At 36.9% G+C, this 18,870-nt stretch overlaps 2 protein-coding genes across 5 annotated transcripts in view; both read right to left on the bottom strand.

The window, feature by feature from the left end:
* Positions 1 to 378: 378 nt before the first annotated feature.
* On the bottom strand, positions 379 to 14,016 carry FBXW9 (F-box and WD repeat domain containing 9). 2 transcript variants are annotated; one of them, XR_015747631.1, is made up of 12 exons: positions 13,560 to 14,016; positions 12,434 to 12,865; positions 11,653 to 11,792; positions 10,253 to 10,381; positions 7,534 to 7,646; positions 5,826 to 5,917; positions 4,365 to 4,513; positions 2,614 to 2,727; positions 2,411 to 2,500; positions 1,341 to 1,406; positions 1,033 to 1,173; positions 703 to 920 (listed from the first exon to the last, which is right to left on the bottom strand). XR_015747631.1 is itself a non-coding variant. In XM_026681615.2 (11 exons), exons 2-11 carry the CDS (start codon positions 12,861 to 12,863, stop codon positions 1,099 to 1,101), a joined length of 1,398 nt encoding a protein of 465 aa, XP_026537400.1. In that variant the 5' UTR covers positions 12,864 to 12,865; positions 13,560 to 14,016; the 3' UTR covers positions 379 to 1,098. The 2 variants fall into 2 exon arrangements, 1 of the variants encoding a protein (XP_026537400.1); XM_026681615.2 differs by having other exon boundaries at positions 379 to 1,173.
* A 1,944-nt stretch (positions 14,017 to 15,960) lies between these two features.
* The window catches only part of TNPO2 (transportin 2), a 43,476-nt gene continuing 40,566 nt past the window's right edge, over positions 15,961 to 18,870 (bottom strand). For all 3 annotated transcript variants that reach the window (XM_087955533.1, XM_026681512.2, XM_087955532.1), the window contains exon 25: positions 15,961 to 18,527. The gene's annotated coding sequence lies outside the window, so the exon portion shown is untranslated. The remainder of the gene's footprint in view (positions 18,528 to 18,870) is intronic.

Below are 18,870 nucleotides of genomic sequence, written 5' to 3'. Positions count from 1 at the left end.
TGGAAGGGTTTTAGCTTTTCAGTTTGCTTTTGTTGGATAATTCAAAAGCAAGTTTATGTACATACATTCAAATTTAACCAGTCTTTAGATTATTCCTTATAAAATGATAAAGGACTGACAAATAAATAAATAAAACATAAATGATAATACAACAACTGACATTTTGTATTGTATTCCAGTCTATATTCTGGATTTTCACATTATGCTAACACATGGTTTACTTTCATCATGATATACTGAACAAGCCTCAAGGCTAATTCAATAATGCTAGACAAACCATGCATGTGATATGGTTCATATATAATATTAAAACAAAACCAACCAAACTCTATGGCTGAACACAAGATACGAACTATATGTCATTGAGGAAACAGTTCATCTTGTTCAAAACTTGTTTTTGTTATAATTTAATGACAAAATTGAGAAAATTGTTGTACAGTCAAAGTTTGCTATATAATCTTATTTTTAGTGGGTTCATCTTAATTCTAAACCAAATCCCTTAAAAAAATCATGCTTTAAGACATGCTTTGCTTACCACAAGGGAGAAAAAAGGCAACATAAATCTTGATCTGCCGTTATGGCAGAATATTTTAATTTAATGTAAACATTCACCAGGCCCGGCTATCTGGGTAGTCTCTCTAATCATCACCCTCCCCTCTACCCATAATTCACCCTTTCATGCTTAGACCTGTGCTTATTTACCTTGTAAGCCAATAAGTTCTTGGCCATCAAGCCATAGAGAAGATACTGCTCCTATATGTTGAATGGGACAGACTTCGAAGGGGCCAGATGATGGAAAGAGTACACACAAATATGTGTTTCAACCACACAAAGTGAAATGAGAGAGATGGCCAGCAAGAAAGGACGAGGTTAAGGTTCAAGTGAATCAGATAGCCTCCATTCAAGCCTCTGTGTTACCCCTACTGGGACAAGCAAGGCTGAGGTTTCAACATTTGATTATTCAGTCCCAAAGAACGTATTAAACAACAACAACAACAACAATTCATCAGACACCAGAAATCTGGAACCTACAAGGAAGTAATCCACTGTACTTGATGATCCTGAACGTGAGAGCATGGATCACTATGTGGCTTATCATCAAATACTGAATTTCCAAACCTCCAAGGATAAACCACCTGAGGCAGCTACTGCCATATTTCCTTTAGCACAGATCTGCAAAAAAACAAAACAAAACAAAACCCTGATGATAAGCAGAGCTAACTGCAATAAAATTCAATTTGACCCCAAACGATGACAATAGTGAATGGATCCCTCCCTTTCATAGCTGCAGCAGGCCTTTCCCAGAATATCTTTCAGCATCTCCAGCCTCTTGTCCTTACCCCATTTAGCACATAGCTGTGGGTCTGTGAGCAGATGACCTTTGGTGGATCTGTAGGAACATGGATCTGAAAGAAAAATCCAAGAGGTTTAAGTCTAAAAATGATACGAGAATATAACAACATTTTTTAAAAAAAACCTTATTTTACTTTGCTGTAAGTCCCAAAACATTTGTGCCAATGCAATTATTTGGTATAAGCAACTCTCCAAAATAATGGTCTATGAATCTGATAAAGCCAGGCAGTATGCAGTGAAGGAGCTTAATCGGTACACAGTGATATGAAAACATGTGAAAATACTATGAGATGGCCTTCACCATATTTCATCATCTTTTTCTGAAGCTACCCTAAAGTTGTTGAAATAATCAAATGTTTTGGTTTATAGCTAAAACTTTATGGCAACTAGGGTCTCATTGCTGCTTTATTTTTCAGTCAAATATTTAAAAAATAGTGGACAGAATTAATTTTGCTTCCACTGATCGAATCTACAGTGATGTGATTATTTTTTTTGTTCTGTTTTGTTTTGCTCCTCAGTCACAACACTATCAGAACTACTTTTCCAGGCAACAAATAATTCAGTTATTCTTTAGATTTGATTTGATTTTTCAGTCCAAAGAGAAAACCCACCAAATATATAAAGCATGTTAAGGACTAATTGTTTAGAAATGCATATTTTGTAAGAAAATAGACATTTTTAAATATAATTCATGCAACTTCTTGTACAGGTTAAAAAATAAACCAATGCACAAATAGAATTTACTTTTGATAAACCCATGTGAAACAGACATAGATTGGAAATCTATGAGCCATGGTGAAGCAGTATTGCGGGCTAATTCTGCATTTCACTGCCAGGAATTCAGTCCTTGACCAGCTCTAGGTTGACTCAGCCTTCTATCCTTCTGAGGTTCATAAAATGAGAACCCAGATTGTTGGGGGCAATATGCTGACATTGTAAACCACTCTGAGACTTCTGTAAAGTATTATAAAGTGGTATATAAGTCTAAGTGATTTTGCTATTGGTGAATTAACTGTTTATTCCTAATAAAATACTTAGATACCACCACAATTCTTACACGGAGTGTCTTGTCAGTGGAAGTTGTATACAGTGCACCCAATGAGTGTTGGACTCCAGTGATCTGAGAGCGATGACCTACATCAAAATACTGACAAAAGAAAAAGCAGTGAGACATCAAATGAAAGAGAATTGTTTTATGTGTGGAAATTAGAAAAGAACCATATTTCTCTGTCCCTCCATGATCTATCATCAGTACCATACCCGAATGTGCTGGAAATGCCCTCCATTGTTCTCAAAGACATACAGCATTCCATGATTGTCTCCAGCCCATAGTTGAGAACCCTGGTATGACATGGAAAATAGGTATGTGTCCAGCTGTGGGAAAAGATAAATATCATTGCCATAGGCACAGTTCTACATGACACCAGACGTAAGTATGAAATATCACAATTCCTATGGTCACGATGTTTATTATAAAACTTATATACAAAAGTAAGGTCTTGTATACATTTTATCTCTGGTAAATATTAAATTCCATTATTCTTCCTTATTGTTATTAAAAATATGTGATGCATTTAATCCTATCCAATTTCTTATTATTTAGCTCCTATATTTCATCATCCTAATAATTGAATTCTTATCAGCAAAAATCCATTAAGTGTTACCAGCAATAAATACCTACTTTAAACTTGATCAAATAAACCAGCTATAGATTCCTTCCCCATACTTTTCAGTTTTTGGTTCCCTTCAAATAATGTCCTAGAATTTGATTTATTTTTTCATTTTTTTAATCCCATCTCAGAAAGTCCTTCAAGTCTTTAAAATATCTCTTTTGTACATATAGTAAAAAAATATTATCCAAATCACTCTTCTGATTCAATATTTGTATGTCCCCTTTAAATATTAAGACAATCAGTTTCATTTTTATGTCCACTTTATTTTCTTGTTCCATGTTATTTTTGTAATTTCTCATATTTAAATCCTCAATCAAATCAGTTTCAGTCTTATCCGGTATAGTTTGTTCTTCTTCTGTGACATAAATATAATCTTTCTATGGTATCAAACATTTTTAAAATTAAGACACAATTTGTGTCTATTGTTCAAAATGTCCTTCAAAATATACAGTTAAATTATTTTGTTCCATTTTTTCTTAACAGGTCAAATTTAAATATACTTCTCCTTTAGCTGTAATACTTATTTTCTTTTAGTTCCCTCTAGTATCCAATCTTCAAAGTCTCATTATATCATTTTCCCCCAATGAACCCAAGCAAAAAGGATTTTTATAATTAGTTTTGAATTTTTATTCCAAATATCCCTGTTTTTTTTAATATTCTAAAATCAACACTCTTTTGTTCCTTATTCAGAAAACCCAGTATTTTTCCCAAGTCCTTAAAATCACATTTAATTTTTTTTCCTCAAGGAGAATAAGACTCACTCAGTGAATACCATAAAAACCTGCTGTTAATATTTCCAAGCAGTAAAAATAATCCCAAAGATGATTAAGAAATAAAACTCGGTAGAGTGTTTTGTACACAACAGGCTATGTTACAACTGTTGAGCTTAGATATCACTAAACTCCTAGCCATTTGACTCATAAGCCAATCATAAAACCTCAGTTCTTGTAGTCTCATGATCTTTTCACCGTAAACACTATTCCTCTTCAGCAAGGATGTCTAATTTTACCATGATGCTTACTGGAAATCCATTCCATCTCCTACTTAATCTCATCTTCTACTTCCTTGTATTATTAGCTTTGCATTATCTATTATTTTACTAATATAATCTAGTTCCTTTACACTACCTTATTCTTATCTAACTTCCTGTATTCTTACTGTATTCCTGTACTCTAATACGTAACTGACTTCTATCAGATCTGTTCAATTTACAGTCTAAGAGAAAATAGGAACATCTGTATGGAATAGTTAAGGATTCGATTTTTCTTGGGTGATTTTTTTCTAAATAACTGTTGGCTAGTTTTATCATGAAAAAGAGATTGAAGCTGAATAGCTCACCTGAAGCCTTTGAAGCACACTATTGGTCCTCCTGTCAAAACAGACCAGCGTTCGGTCCTCACTGCCAGAGATAATGAAGTGTTCGTCAGCTGCAAGGGATAGCACTGCATTGGAGTGAAGCCTGCGGCTCATCACTGGGGCACAAGCAGCTGTGAGAGAGGGCCAAGAGATGCATCACAAGAGCCCAGTCACCTGCACAAGATAAATCTTATAAAATTGGTGGCTTGCTCAACTATAATCACATACAAATTCTTTCTCTACATTGAGGCTTGCCATTTAATTATCAAGATAACTGCAAGCAGGAGAGAAAGCAGAGCTTCCTTTAGGAATACTCTTGCCAGCTCCTCCCTGTCTCACCACTCCTAATGAATTTAGGGGTGGGTGGGTTCCTATTACATATAGAAAACTAGTATGTATGACCCATCATAACAGTTTATACCCAAACAACCAGAGTGGGGAATTATAATTTTCTTGCACCAAACTTTCTGCTTGAGATGGCAGTCTTCAGAAATTAATTGTAGCTGTAGGGAGACAACGTACTCTGAGCTACCAATATGCCTTTTGATGCCAGTTAATTTCCGACCGCCCCAACCTAATTTAAATTTTTTAAAATAAAAATTATATTGATTTAAACATAAATAAATGGGAAAGTGCTGCAAAACCAATTATTTTCAAAAACATTGTACTTCTAGGCTTTGCATTGGCCATAGGGAAAATAAAAATGGTAGATGACTGCAACCACGTCCAGAAATGGACCTTCTTTTCTAAAAAAAAAAAAAAGATAAGGGTAAGCTAAAGAAGTAGAAAGCATCTTTGGTGGCTAGTGAGAACGATGGGAATAAACTCAATAGTTTGCTTACTGATAATTGAGTGTTTTGTGATTGGTTCACAGACATTTTGTGAATGGGCAAGACTTCCACATGGTAGTAATTATTTGGGAGCATCCACAATTTGCCTATATCTGGCACAGAAGACATCTAAATGTCTAGATAGATGGAATAATCCTTTCTTTTCTGACTGTTCTTGGTCCACTGAGATAAGAAGATCCTGGCATATAGTAATCTATGACTTACAACTATAATCAAGTTCAGAAGTTTGATTATGTTATTGAGGTTGTATGTCGAGTCACTATGTGATCAGACTCAATTTTATGATTGTTTTTGCATTGTTTTGTTAAGCAAGTCACTGCAATTATCAAGCAAACCACATAGTCATTAAGTGAAACATGGTTATAAGTTTCATTCCAGCTTATCCTATGGGCATTTTTTGCTGAAAAATGGCAACCCCCCCCCAAACTTAATCACATGACTAGGGGACGCTGCAACCAATCATAAATGCCAGCCAGTTACCAAGCACCTGAAATGCAATCATGCAACCTCCATGCCTTAACTGTGGTGACAATGATCGTTTGCAAGCAGGCATTTTAAGTCTTCAGAATGTAAAGAAACAACTAATACTAACCTCGTGGATCATAGACTGACACTTTCTTGTCATATGTTCCTGTGACCAGAATGTCAGGCAAATAAGAAAGGCACAATACAGCTGCTTTCTCACTAGAATCCAAAAGGAAATGATCAGGCGATGTGTCAAGAAGCATATTTTATGGTCAGTAAATCCTTGTTCAGCCTTGGGCTTCCCATTATTTCTAGACTGACACTATTTATAACATAAATTACAGTAGCTAGTTCCCATTTTGCTGCTTGCAGTGGCTGCCTATTTAGCGTCATCTACGGCTGATCTTTGACTGCAGATTAGAAGAGCCAATAGAGGGCTTATTTACATGCTGAATTATAAAGAATTTTAATTTCAATGAATTAATTGAACAAAGTAATTCATATAGTGATATAAATATATATATATATGAATATCATTAAATATGAACTTTTAACAGATAAGAATATCTTGGTTATTTTTGGCATTTGCATAATGACTCCACTCAAATAGCATAAATTAAATGCAGATGATGAAGCCTTCACAGAAATTAGTTTATTATATGAAACATCCAATATGCTAAGGCAGGGTGGGCCTTTTTGCTCGGGGCCAGACTTTAAGCGCGGGCCGGGTCAGCTACAGATACAAACGCTTGTCGCCCTTTCAAAGTGGGGAGGAGAGTTTTGTTTTTGGAGGCCTGCCGTACTCAGGGTGGAAAAAACTTTTTTTCCGAGACCTCAAAACTCAAGTTTGCGCATGATTGCCACAGATAGAAGATGAAAAGGGCGCGGTTCACGGCCAACTGCTGGCGCTAAAAGACCCGGCGGATGTGGCCCCGGCCGTTTGCCCCCCCTTGCTAAGGTCTGATAAATCTGGAAGTGTATTCCAATGGTCCACAGAGTTCGTTTTCATTAAATTTGCAACCTCCAGCTCTCTGGATCTAAAACCAGCAAGTCAGTGTGGAAATTCTAGAAATATAAGCCTAGAAAAGGTTGCACTGTTCTTACAGCCATAATACATTTATGTAGAATAACCTCCTTCCCTGTGACAGGGTGAGCTATTATGTAAGTGAGTTGGAATTTTCTTTGTCGGCTTATACCTATCCAAGTTAAAGATTTTTTTTCCTGAAATATCTCACGGCCAAATACAAGGGGATGGACCGAAAGACAGGGAGAAAAAAATATATCTAAATTTCCTAGAAGCACCTGCAAACTGCTATATATGCATATCAGAGAAATAAGGTATAGAAGATCAAGATGAAAGATGTACAATATTTACATTATAGTAAACAAACTCAAATAAATAACATTTTAGTTGATATTTTGGCTCTATGTAGGTCTGCATCAGTTCCTGTCCTTATTCACCCTCCAATGCTCCTTCACAACCCTTTGTCTAATCTTTTTTGGTTTTTCCTTTTTATGGTGATACAATATTGATTGTACATTAATCTAGTCTTTTTAAATAAATCCTTGGAAAATACGACAAGAAAAAAAATTAGATGAAATTATTGTGACATTTAATATAACTCAGGACTGGATTCTTGTACTATTTTAGGCCTTTTATCATGATTTGATTTTAGGAAGTAAGATGTTAAATCTCTCTGGGGCCCCGATTAAGGACTGAAGCCAATATCTTATTTCTCTGGTCATTATTAATACTGTTTCTTTGAATCTAGTTTTCCTTTTCCCATTTACACTTCCAAATAAATATAGCATAAGGGGATAAACAGCAACAGTACCTGATTTCTCCAAATTGTTTTCCGTCAGCAGCTATATCCCATAACTTCACTGTGCTGTCCCAGGAGCCTGAACATACACGGTTATCATGTGAAGCCAGAGACCAAACCCACCCCTAGATGGTGGCGGGTAGAAAAAAAAGGGGGGGGAGCAGGGACAAAAATATATATGACAGCTCCAGCTAATCTTTTCAATGATTATACATTGTAATAACAATAACAAAACTACAACAAATGCTTTTGTTCTCTGAAGACAACCAATCTTCTGTTATATATGAAATAAGTTACAACAGCTTAATAAATATGCATCATTGTATATTTCTAATAAAATCTATATCATTTTAGAATAGAAATTCAGTTTCAATTTGGTATCACAATTTTTTGATCTACAGTGGATATAGAAAGTCTACAGCCTTGTTAAAATGCTAGGTTTTTCAAGTGTAAAAAAAAATGAAACCAAGATAAATTGCTTCAGTATTCTTAAGCTGTACAATTCAATTGAAAAACTGAAAACTTTTTTGGGGGAGGGGGAGAATTACAAAAAAAGACTAGAGAAAAGTGGCTTCACAAATGTTCACACCCTCTTATAAGTAGGAATGTAGTTGTGTTCAAAATTAACCAATCACATTCAAACTTATATTAAATAGTATTCAATACACACCTGCCATTAATTAAAGTGATCCTGATCAGGCCTATATAAAGTTCAGCTGTTCTAATAGGATTTTTCTGATATTTACTCTATTGCCTCTTACAGCAAAAATCATGGTTTACAAAGAGTTTACAAAGCATCAAAGGTACCTGTTGGAGTTATTAGTCAGAAGATGGACACTAAAAAATTTCCAGTGCATATACCGTGGAGCACAGTGAAGACAGTCATTAACAAGTGGAGAAAATATGGCACAATGTGACATTACCAAGAACTGGTTGTGCTTCCCAAAATTAATGAAAAAACGAGAAGAAAACTGATCCAAGAAACTGCCAAGAGGCCTATAGCAACATTAAAAGGGCCGCAGAAATATTTGACAAGTTCTGGTTTTATACTACATGTGGCAACAATCTCCCATATTCTTATGTCTGGGGTACGAGGTAGGGTGGCAGGATGGAAGTCTTTTCTTAGGAAGAAAAACATCAAAGCCTTTTGCAAAAACCTACATCAAGACTGACAAAAGCATGTGGGAAAATGTATTATGGTCTGATGCGACCAATGATGAACATTTTAGCCATGATTTCTAGAAGTATGTTTTGCACAGAAACAACACTGTGCACCATCAAAAGTTACACCATGTCCACAGTGAAGCATTATGTTTTTGGGCTGCTTTTCTATAAATGGAACTTGGGCTTTATTCAAGGTGGGGAAAATTATGAAATGTTCCAAATATGAGTCAATTTTGGCACAAAATCTCTGCTAAAATCCTGAAGATAAAGAGGAATTTCTCCTTTTAACATGACAATGACCCAAAGCATAGCTCCAGTCCAGATCAACAAAATAATGGCTTCACCAGAAGGTCAAATAAAAGATTGAATGTTGTCAGAAGGTGCTTCAACAAAGTATTAGTTTAAGGGTGTGCATCTTTATGCAAATACATTATTGTAAGTTTTTTATTATTTCCCCCCCTAAAAGATTTCAATTTGTTTTTCAATTGAATTGTACAGCTTATAAGTTAAAGGTGGAAAGGATTCTGAAGTGATTTATCTTGGTCTGATTTTTTTTTACATCTCAAAAGCCTGGCATTTTAACAGGGGTGCATGGACTTTCTATATCTACTGCAGAAGATATTGCACTGAGGCATCACCAGAGTAAAGTGATGAAGCATTCCATTCCTTTTCACTGGGAATGGTCACTCTCTGCTCAAGATTAGAAAAGACTGAAAGGTCTCCTAAATGCCATCTGTTTTCTGGAAGAAAGAGGCCATATGTCTGCCAGATAGCAAATATATCACATATATACCTACTTTTCTTTGTAACAAGCCATAAAAAAGCATTGGCCATTTTATTTTATTTTTTACAGTAAACAACAAAGAAGCTACCAGGGAAGATTGTAAAAGGGAAAGGTTTAATATTCAAAAGAGAGAAACTGATGTACTGCTATTAATTAGAACATTCCCAAATCATGAGAAATGTCATACACTTATAGGTAGTCCTTGATTTATGACCAGTCAATTAACAATTGTTTGCATTTATGATGGGTCCCCCAGAACATAGTTACAACCTGGTTCTGAAATTCTGATGTCTGCTCCCCCAATGTGACCATATTTTGAGCGCTCAACAACCGGCCCACATTTACAGTCATTTGCAACACCCTTTAGGCATATAGTCATGAATTACAATTTTGCAGGAAAAGAGCGTTTACTTCTGGTTTCTGACAAAACTGCCCCATAGCAAACAATGGGTTTGCATAATGACCACAGTGTTCCTTTATGATGACTGCATTTGCTTAATGACTGCTGCAAAACAGGTCATAAAACTGGTTCTGGTCATATGGTGACCTGCTATATGACTATCATTACTTATGACTACAATTGAAGGCTCAATTACAATATTAACTCAAGGACTACACCTCATACACACAGAAACTCATTGCACTTTATTTTCCAGTTTAAACAATGGAAAGGGGCTATCAATGGAATGGGGCTATCAGATGGGAGTTGATAATACAGACTTTCTGTAATAATGCTTAATATTTATGTTTAATATATTGATCTGCTTCAGAATCTCCAGTTACCTTGTGTGTTCCATTGCGCTCTGTCCCCAGTGCTTTCACTAGAACTTTTTCTGGTGCTTTGCCCAGCTGCTTTAGATCCCACAAGTTGACATTTCGGTCTCGAGAGCCAGAAATGCACAACTCCCCACCCTGGATAACAAAAATAAATGCTAATCAAATTATGCAAGTTAGTGTTCCTCATATTTCAGAATAGTATCACAAAGACAGTGAGCAGTACAACTTTTTTTCAGTACAACACCCCCACCCCACACCCCCTTATGTATAGTCTCTATCACTCATACCCTGGTCACTTTTCTGGTGGATTCCTGTAACATGCTCTACATAGGCCTGCCCTTAAAGAGCATTCAGAAGCTACAGCTAATGCAAATATGGCAATATTTGATATGTATGCTGCCCAGAGTCCCTCTCTGAAGGAAATGGGTGATTTCTAAATTTGAAAAATAAATAAAATATGTGCATCCAAGATTGATGTGCATTATACCTCTGTTCTCTGAGCTGTGCTGGTTGCTAATTTGTTTCTAGGTTCAATTCAAGGTGATCTACAAATCCCTATAAGGCATGAGGCTTGGTTGTTGTGAAGGACTGTCTTCCCGATTGCCTTTACCCATTCCATCAGATCCAGCAGAAATGATGTATTGTGGGTCCCATGCATGAAGCAGTTCTATCTAACAGGATCCAAGAGGACGAGAGCCTTTAATGCTGCATCATCCACTGTCTGGAAAATTATGTCCCCTTAGGTCAGGTTGTGTCCAATCTTGGCCTTTAGAAAATCCTTCAAGTCCCCGGTGGATGTGGGGAGCCTGCAAGATGGTTGCATTGCTTATGGGCGTTGGTTGGTATTCTCCTGCATTTTTATTTTTGTAATCTATTGTTTTAATTTATACAAGTTAATTTTTCTGTTGTTTTTACATGTAAGCCACAAGTAGTCCTACAAGTAAGATAGGCGGCTATATAAATGGAAATAAATAAACAAGCATAAAACTGAAAGCCCATTATAAAGACAATATGAGAATGGTTTGACAAATACAGTATTTTAGCAGTAATTAATCAAGAATAAGGATAATGGAAAGCAATCAATCAATGAGTACTTTTTAGATTAAATGATGGGGGTTGATATTTTTAAAAGGAAGTGGCCACAGTTAATCCTCTACTCAGCATTTAGGTCTAAAGAATCATTTCATATAAAATGCTAACAAATACACAACTAGCTCCTACTATGAGATAGTTATGCTTATAATGGAGCATAACACTGAGGAAACTATTTGGCCAGATGAATTTTGTTAGTTATTTCTCAAAAATGAGAACATTTTTCAACATGCTCCTTTTAACTAAACTTTGGATGTTGAAGAATGTCCTTTATCTGCATCATTAAAAACAGCAAAGAGAGACAGATTTTTTACCTGAAGGAGCAATACAGAATCAACAGAAGCAAAGTGCCCTTCAGTAAGGGAAAAATACTCTGTGTTTTTGCCACTATCTGCCCATTGTTGGAGGTGTTCTTCTAGTTCAATGCAAGCTGTTGGCCAATTAAAATCATTACCTGCCAAAAAATAAAAAAAACATATAGCTTTCTTTTGTTTTTGTAAAAAAAAATAAGAAATATAGAGAAGTTTATGTGTCTTATTTATGTTTACATAATGGTTTTGCATATAAGTGTTAACATGTTTACAGAATTTAAACACAAAAAAAGGATAGATACTAAAACACAGAAGTTTTACATAATGTAGCCTGAATTGCAACACTGTAAAAATAACTTATGACAAATTCTAATATTGTAATGGGAACTAACACGTTAAAGATGTTATCTTTAAATCGAAAAGGACTTGGTACTATCAGTTGAGAGACAATATTACTGAGCTTACCTGCAACATTCCAAAAATGAAAGAGAAGCAGGCTAGGAAATATTTATTGTTCTACTCAGAATTCTTACAGCAATATTTACAAATTGCAGCATTTGAAAAGTAGCTCAAGAGTGAAATTTCTACTCATTCTTAGTGATAACCCTCTCACTTTTTAGACAAAAAGGAAAACTCCTTTTAGCATCTTTCTTCCTCCTAACATCCTCGACATTTAAAACACCAGTTCCACCTTCCCTTAAAATCAAAAGTTAATGATGCGAGAATCTGCTTGTGAAAAAGCTAAAATACAGGTCACCAACAGCTAGAAAGAAAACCCACCTACCTTCTACAACTGGATAGCAATTGCCAATTCTTTTTAAAAGTCGAATTCTCCAAGTGACTTCATCTTGAACAATGTCCCTCAGTGTCTTGCAGACTAAAGGAAGGACATGCAAAACAAACCTGGCTTGCAGGTAGGAACAGATTTCTAAAATCAACTCTAGAGGAAGAGATAACAGCCCTGAAGCAGTTTCTTCAACAATAGATTTTTTCAGTTCTAGAGGTGATTTGAGGTCTGATGTTCGGACTCTACCACCACCTACTGAGAGAGACTCTGGAGGCAGACACTGGGTTGCTTGCCTGGACTGATTTGAAGTTCCAAGAACACGCTCCACATACTCCAGGGCTTGGGTATCTGGATCTATTTTGCTCTCTGTGTCAGAGTCAATGTCAGAGCCTTGCTGTTCAACAGAAGAACCTGGGACAGTTTCCATTGCTGCAGGAAGGCAAGAAGCAAACAATTCAGATAAGGAATGATAAAAACCAAAGTTATACCTTATTTTATTAGAAATAGATATTTCAACTAATAATGCAAGTTTTATGAGGCAAAAAGGAATTTTTGAGAGCATAAATTATAGAACCACTTAAGCCTGACAATTTTAAAATAATGCTCAAGGTACAAGATGTAAAAAGAAATTATCTATTGGACATTCAAAAAAATTCCTAGATAATTAACAAGAAGATGACTTCTGAATGATAAATGAAGAAATAATCTTATTTGGTCTTATCTTTTTTCAAACAATAATGTTCATAGGAAGAGAAAAGAATAAGATTACAAAAGTTGCTGGCATTCTGACTTCCAAACTTTCATCTGAAAACGAGAGAGCGGACTCCACACAAATAAAACTGCTGCATGATCCAATCATACAACGCTATGGTTCCCAGCTACATCAGGAATGTTCGGCTCATGCACATCCTATGGGCAAAGCATAGTTCAGGAGGAGAAAAATGTCTGTTCTGAAATGGCTGTCATTTTTCCTAATGAAATAAACCCTGGAACAGATTCCGCAAAGACAGCGTATCTCCTTTGACACCATAGAGAGCCAGAGTCCAGATCTCGCAAAAGCAACTACTTCTCTCACACTTATTATCACAATTTTAGCAAACAGTTTTTTTTTTTAGAACCGAACCTCCTTATCTTGCTCTTCCCCGCGCGCACAGCCCAGAGCCGATTCGAAAAAGGGCTGCTCTTCTGCCGCCCTCCGCCCTCCGCTTCCTTCCTCCACGCACGCTTATCATGGACCTCTCCGGGAAGTGCAGCAAGTGAAAAACCCAGCTCTTGTTGCCGAAGACAACTCCCCTGTTCAGGCAGATAGCAGGGCAAACGAAGAGCAGTCACGCCCGCCTTTAGCGCCGTTAGAAGAGCTCCGTTCTGCAGGTGCGGAGCTCCACACAGATTAATCCCAACGCCGAGTCCTGTTTCCCGGCCCCAGCAGTGAGCCAGGATCCTAATCCTCACGGCAACCTGCCTCAGCCACTTTCGTCGGAAGGGAAGAACCGGCACAGCCGATTTAAGACAGCTTCGTCTTGACAGGTCGCGCCCGCCTTCGCGCGTCTCGTCTCCAAGGAGCAACCGCTTCCGGCGCCATTTGATGACGCAAGGCGACCGTTTAGGATCTGCTTCCACAAGTCCCCGATTTTCTGGGTTCTAAGTACGGAGCGTGCGCACAAGAACGTCTACCTAAGTAGTAGCTTTTAAACAATGGTTCCACGGGTAGCAGCTGAATTTTGGCAGCCTCAACCATACTCTTCCCGAAATCTGGCTGTTTATTATCTGGCTTATGACAGTGTTTTGAAAACATTCTTTTACATTTGCTATTAGCAAAACGGGCTGCTGTTTAACATCTCGACGAGGACTAAGACAATTGAGGAATTTAGCAGGAGAGGATTGCATTGTAAAGTTTTCAGAATATATGTACGAACAAATATATGGATGGTTATGTGCATGTTCAAGTATGTAGTATAAAATTATATTGTGCAAATGCATGCATAAAATATACAATCATTTTACTTTTGTTTAAATACAACTGAAATATGTTTTTGGTAACTAAACATTATACAAGCATGACTACCATCTAGTTTAAAGGCGCTCCAGGACAACCTTGTCTAGAAAGATAAAATAGTAAAATTCCTGTAGTTGACTTTGTGTAGTAACAAATCTATAATATAGATGAAATGCATCTTACCAGAAAATTGGCTAGTGGCTAAAGTTCTGATGTATATTGCATCAGCCAATGATCTAAATGCTAATGATCTAAGTGCTAGAGCCCACTGTAACTACATAGCCAAAAAAGCATTAAGAGTTGTTAACCTAATCCTACGTAGCTTTTTCTCTGGTAGTATAACTACTAACTAGAGCATACAAAACCTTTGCTAGACCAATACTTGAATACTTCAGTCTGGAACCCACATTACGTGTCTGATATTAACACAGTTGAGAAAGTCCAGAAATATTTCACAAGAGTTCTCCACTCCTTCTCGTTGTAGAATACCTTATGCCACCAGACCTGAAATTCTAGACCTAGAAAATCTAGAGCTACGCCGCCTTCGGTCCAATCTAAGTACATAAAATTATATATTGCAATGTCCTACCTGTCAATGAATACTTGTTTCAACCATAACAATACAAGAGCAAACAATAGATACAAACTCAAGGTAAACCTCACCAAACTTGATTGCAGGAAATACGACTTCAGCAACAGAGTGGTCAATGTCTGGAATACTCTACCTGACTCTGTGGTTTCTTCCCCAAATCCCAAAAACTTTAACCTTAGACTGTCTGCTATTGACCCCACCCCTTTCCTAAGAGGTGTGTAGGGGGCGTGCATAAGCACATCAACGTGCCTACCATACCTGTTCTATTGTTTCTTTTTATTTTTCTTATATGTATCCATTTCATGTATTCATAATTATGTTTATACTTATACCTATTATCTTGCAAGTGATTGACAAATCAAATAAATAAATAAGTACATTTAATACCTCAAGTCCAAGTAACAGGAAAGTTGTTACAGCTGTCTCTAAGGATACAGCACAAGACAGTTATTGTGACCTCTAACTTTCCTCTTTTCTGAAAGCCTGAGAATTTGCATAAATCTAGTTATCTTCTGAGTTCATTGCAAAATAATGGTTATCAAAGGGCTCCAGCAGCTTCACTAAGCACATACATCTATATTAGAAAGGAAATAATCTTGGGTTTGTGTATAGTTTAGAATTCTAATTCCACATTACTCAAGTGCATCTTTTCAAAAAATGTTTCATTTTACCAACTGTATTATGATAACTTGAAAAGGCAAATCTTTTTACCAACAAACTGAAGTTTCTTGAAAAAAGTTTCCCACCCTCCACAGGAGTACTATCTTCAACAAGGCAGTTCAAGGAAAAAATTAATAAAAGTTGAGCATTAGGAAATACAGAATTCAGGATTCTTCAGCCCAGTTGAATTTTGGGGTGACACTGAGTCACTACATTGGAAAATACAATGAAAAACATTTAAGTTAAGACAAAGAAAGTGGTCAGAAACAAGGAAACTGGAGTCACAGGAATTTTTTTTAGTTGACAAAAATTATACATAAAAATGAGAAAAATCTCATTTGAGCAAGGTGCAAGCAGCTGCTTCAACACTAGGTACACTGCAGTTCCACCATTGGAAACATTACGGCACATTTACAAATATACAAATCCAGGATTAACAAACAGGAGGCAATACTAGAAGCACTTGTACAAAAGACAAATTCCATTTCAAGAGGCAGTCAGGCCAAGTAGCTTAAACTTCACTGGATGGTAGAGTGCACAGCCTTCTTTTCATATTCCTGGAAACTTGGTTTCAAAGCACAAGCCAGGAATCCACCTCCAAATATGCATATTTCTTTCCCATGCATTTAAAAACCAATAGAATCTCTGCTCCCCCTCCCCCCAGGACAAGGAGAATACAGCACAAGGAGGAACACTTGTAATAAAACAATTAAAATGCAAAGAACTAGCCGATTGCTTTCAGAGACCTGCTCAAGTTTGATGCTATTAAAAAGATGAATTCAGGAAGTTTGCTATCTGCAATTTTACTATTGTTTCTTTGACCTTTTTGAGGAGATGCAGAGATGCAAGGGTGTGCCCCACCTTCTAATAATCAGATCCAAAAATGAGAATAGCAGCTTTCACCTAGGTATGTGTCATCTCCAAAATGAAATGATTTTCTGGCACAAAGGCCTTAACGGTAATGCCCCAGCAAGTTCTATGTCAAATTCCAAGAACTGCAAGCATTATTAACATATGCAACAGAGGCCAGAGATATAAAGAAAAATGGAGATAGGTGTATCAGTGAAGCTTAAGTTACTGGGCAATCTCACAAGTACACTTTTAAAAATTCATACACAGTACCAAGAATGTCACCATCAGTTACTGTCAGAAAGTATAACTTTAACCCCCGAAAGAGATGTCCTTTCTGTCACATAAATCTTCTTTAACATCTAAGTAGTCTCACCACTTTTGTTTACCACCCTCAGAAGCAATGCAGGACGCAAGGCACAGTTCAACCTAGTTGTCTGGCTATTAATCCTGATGTTGCCGAAGTTCCATTGGGATCTGCTAAGAAAGCTGGAGATGTGGCTCAGCTCACTTGTTCCTTGTCAGCAAGCTGTCTGTAGACAAACACTGCTTTGCACAAATCTTGTTCTTGTTTATTCTGCAGAGTGTTCCTTTTGAGTATTACCTCTCCTCAAGCATTCCTCATTTTTCCAAAAAGTGTTTCATTAAGTGAAGCAGTATTCCCTTTCCCCCACATCCTAGCTGCCTTTGGGGAAATGGGCTTCTACTTCAACATGTTCATTTCTTATTAAAAAAAATCTATGGCTTTAACTATGTTAAAAGCATTCAGTAATCCCCCATTGTCAGAGAATAATGTAACTGAATCTGATGAGAATTTCTTAAGATAGTAACTCCATTTAAATATGCAGCAAAAGCTACAAGCTTTCACTGATCATTCATGGTGGGTTCCCTGTTTAATCATTCTTCTGTACTTTGATATATTTACTATTTCTTATGTAAGCCAGGATGGTGAATGTGGAAAAGAAGTCCTTAAGACAGAAAATGTAAATAACCATCATGTAAAATACCACTCTGATCAGAAGAGTGCAGGACGTCGTATGCCATGAGCCATTTGAAAAATGCATTGCTTTCTGCCCATGTTTGTCCTGTATAGTCATTCCCAGGTGAAATTCAGTTTCCCTCCTTGCTCCTTCCTGCCTCCTGCAACTGAAGCAATGTAATAGCAGTGTCACAAAGTAACAGCTGAATAACAGGGTAAAAGACTCATTGCACTGTGGCATCTTAAAAAAAATGAAGACATGCTTCTCCAACAGTATTTCTTATGAAAAAGACTGCTCTCTAGATGGCTAGCAGGTCCCTGCAAGATCATAGGCTGCCTTTGCACTGAGCATCACTTCTAGCACACAGTGCCATGGCAATTATTATGGCAAAAAGATTTTGTGGGTTTCTTTAAGGTTCCTAGATGAAAATGCTTACAATTAGTCATTATGGGCTACTCACAGATTTGCTAATCTACTTCTTGGTCACCATGCAGTCTTGAAAAGGTGAAGAATAGCTTTATCTCTTGAATCCCAGTGACTGGAAATATACAGTAGTATAACCCCCTTGGATTACATTTTAACCCATCCCTCTTCATCAGCTGGCTTTAAACCACTGTAGCTTTTAAATCCTTTTTAACATCTTAAACCTATCCCTTATTATTATTAGCTAGTTCTTTATGATGGCCCCTAGTTAGATCCCCTTCTCAAGAGTGTTGCAGTTTAAGTTTGCTCCCTTTTCTCAGCGCAGGGCCGAGTCCCACCCCACCCCATTCCATCTATGATGGCCTCTGAATAAAGAAGCCTTTCCTTCTGCCACTGAGATACCCTGGTTTTTGTTTCAATTGGTTATGGAGGCCCACCCTCCCCCCCAACTTTGTAAATTTCAGGAGATGGGGAGCAGTCATTTTATGTCCCACAATGCTCTTCCCGTCCTCCCTAACCCCCCATTAACAGGGATCTGCAACACTGGGTTATGGACGAGTTCCCAGTATCCCTCCCAGCGCATACAGGAACCTGAGGAAAGAAAAAGATCAGAATTAAAAAAAAGTAGCCCACAACACACTCAATTCACAAGACAACCATTTTCCACAGCTCATTTTACCAAAGTTATCTAACTTTCATCATGTAATTAGTTAAATTAATTCAGTTACAATTAGAAGTGGGAACTGGCTACAATTCAAGAGCAATAAAAATCAATACCACTGGTTATGGTGGATATTAAAGTCTTATAGGTATATTTTTTATCCTAATACATAAAGAAAAATGAAAAGGCTGGATCTTTAAAATCAGTATGGATTAGTGGTTAGAACTGGAATGTCTATCCCTTTCTTCTCAATTTTTCATCCTTGAGACAAGA

This window comes from Notechis scutatus, chromosome 2 (genome assembly GCF_049901735.1).
Source record: "Notechis scutatus isolate UNSWTSFEM ecotype Mainland chromosome 2, rNotScu1.2, whole genome shotgun sequence".
NCBI classification, from domain to species: Eukaryota; Metazoa; Chordata; class Lepidosauria; order Squamata; family Elapidae; genus Notechis; species Notechis scutatus.
The sequence above is the reverse complement of the archived record's forward strand: the minus strand, read 5'-3'. Positions and strand labels throughout refer to the sequence as shown.